General features: G+C 60.9%; 1 protein-coding gene across 1 annotated transcript in view; it reads left to right on the forward strand.

Moving 5' to 3' along the window:
- The window catches only part of HK2 (hexokinase 2), an 18825-nt gene extending 17703 nt beyond the window's left edge, over positions 1-1122 (forward strand). Inside the window, exons 16-17 of the mRNA XM_010135797.1 lie at positions 247-402; positions 885-1122. Coding sequence (XP_010134099.1) covers positions 247-402; positions 885-1122 — 394 coding nt within the window. The remainder of the gene's footprint in view (positions 1-246; positions 403-884) is intronic.
- Positions 1123-1973: the final 851 nt, after the last annotated feature.

The raw sequence follows: 1973 nt of genomic DNA on the forward strand, positions 1-1973 counted from the left end.
TCCGTCCCCTGCCACACCAGCCTCTTGGTGGAACACCAGGGGATGATGAGCAGGGCAGAGTCTGGTGTTGTGACACACCGATGTGTCCCTTATCCCCGGCCCGCAGGGTGGGGACCACGCTGCAGGACTTGCTGCAGGGTGTCAGGGCAGGGGGCTGCGTCAAAGGCATCTGGCAGAGCCGGGATCCCGGGCCAGACCAGGGGGCTCTTCTCGTCCTGATGTCCAGCCTTGCCCTCTCCTTCCCAGGTTTGAGAAGATGATCAGCGGGATGTACCTGGGGGAGATTGTCCGAAACATCCTGATAGATTTCACCAAGCGAGGGCTGCTCTTCCGGGGACGGATCTCAGAGCGGCTGAAGACCAGGGGCATCTTTGAGACCAAGTTCCTGTCCCAGATAGAAAGGTGAGATCCAACAGGTGGGGTGAGCACCAGCTCTGGTCGTGCAGCTGCAGGTCAGAGCAGAGACGGAGTTTGGGGAAGGTGTTCCCAGGGCTTCCGGGAGAGGTCCCAAGCACTCAGCCTGGAGCCAGGGTGACACAGGGTGGTGCGATGCAGACAAGCCGGCAAAATCCACGTGGCGATGAGAGACAAGGAAACGGTCTGGGGTTGGCAGCACAGAGACCTCTTTATCCTCTGCCCTGGACAGAGAGGGGCCACAGGTTACACAGGTGTCGTGCTCCGAGTCAACAGCTTTGTCCTGGAATAGGATGTGAGCCACATCCAGGACCGAAAGCTGAGGACAGAGGGGAGCTGTGGAGTCCCTCCAGGCAGCGCCGCCCAAGTCGCGGGCCTCTGGGCTCTTCAGGATGTAGATAAGAAAGGGGAACCCACTCATGCAAGCTGCTCCATCTCCTAACGCTGCCTGGCCCTCGTGTCCTCCCCAGCGACTGCCTGGCCCTGCTCCAGGTCCGCTCCATCCTCCAGCATCTCGGCCTGGAGAGCACGTGCGACGACAGCATCATCGTGAAGGAGGTGTGCACGGTGGTGGCCCGGCGGGCTGCTCAGCTCTGCGGGGCCGGCATGGCAGCCGTGGTGGACAAGATCCGGGAGAACCGCGGGCTGGACTTCCTCAAGGTCACCGTCGGCGTGGATGGGACGCTCTACAAGCTGCACCCGCAGTGAGTGGCTCGGTGGCGTGTGGGTGTCCTCCAGGGAGGCTCACACTGGTGCATCCGCCCATCGCGGGCGGGCGGGATGCTAAGAGCCAGCATGGAAAGCTTCATGGGATGGTTGGAGAGGAGGGGAGGTGTTTTAGGTCTCAAGGGCTGCCAGTAGCTCACTGCTCTAAACTCTGCTGAGGTGCAGCAAGAACTAGACAGATAATCCAGCTGGGAGCTCGCAGCAGCCAGGACTCAGTACCTGGCACCAGGCGGACCCAGAGGTGGTGTCAGGGTGCAACCAGGAGTCCAGATCATCAGGCAAGGTCAGGGGCTGAGGCAGGTCTAAACCAGGACGTCAGCCCACTCTCTGGATCAGGAAGGTCCATGGCCAAGCAAAAATAGACCCATACCTGCTCCGAAGGCTGGTTCCTCTAGGCCAGTGATGCTCAGGCAGGGGCTAAAGGCACAGGGCTGAGCTTAAGTAGGGCTCAGGGGCCCATGGGTAGAGGGAGAGCTCTGAAGATCCCCCAGGTGAGGCTGGTCAGGGCTGTCACCGTTTGTTCATGCTCTTAGGGCTTGGTGGGACCAAAGCAGGGGCTGGGTTTGGTCCTGAGTGGAGGAAGAGTGTGATTATGTTGTGCCAACCGTGGACCTGGGCTGGAGCGTTGAATGCTCTGGGGCTGGGAGGGACCTTCCAAGCTCACCCACTCCAAGACCCTGCAGGGAGCAGGGACATCTTCAACCAGAGCAGGGTGCTCAGAGCCCCAGCCTGACCTGGAATGGTCCCGGGGATGGGCTAAATGGAGACGTACACTTTTCAGCGCCTCCTACCCAGCAGCTCCCTCCTCTCCGGCCACCCGTCTTTCTCCTCTG

This window comes from Buceros rhinoceros, unplaced genomic scaffold, assembly GCF_000710305.1.
Source record: "Buceros rhinoceros silvestris isolate BGI_N320 unplaced genomic scaffold, ASM71030v1 scaffold4005, whole genome shotgun sequence".
Lineage (NCBI taxonomy): Eukaryota > Metazoa > Chordata > Aves > Bucerotiformes > Bucerotidae > Buceros > Buceros rhinoceros.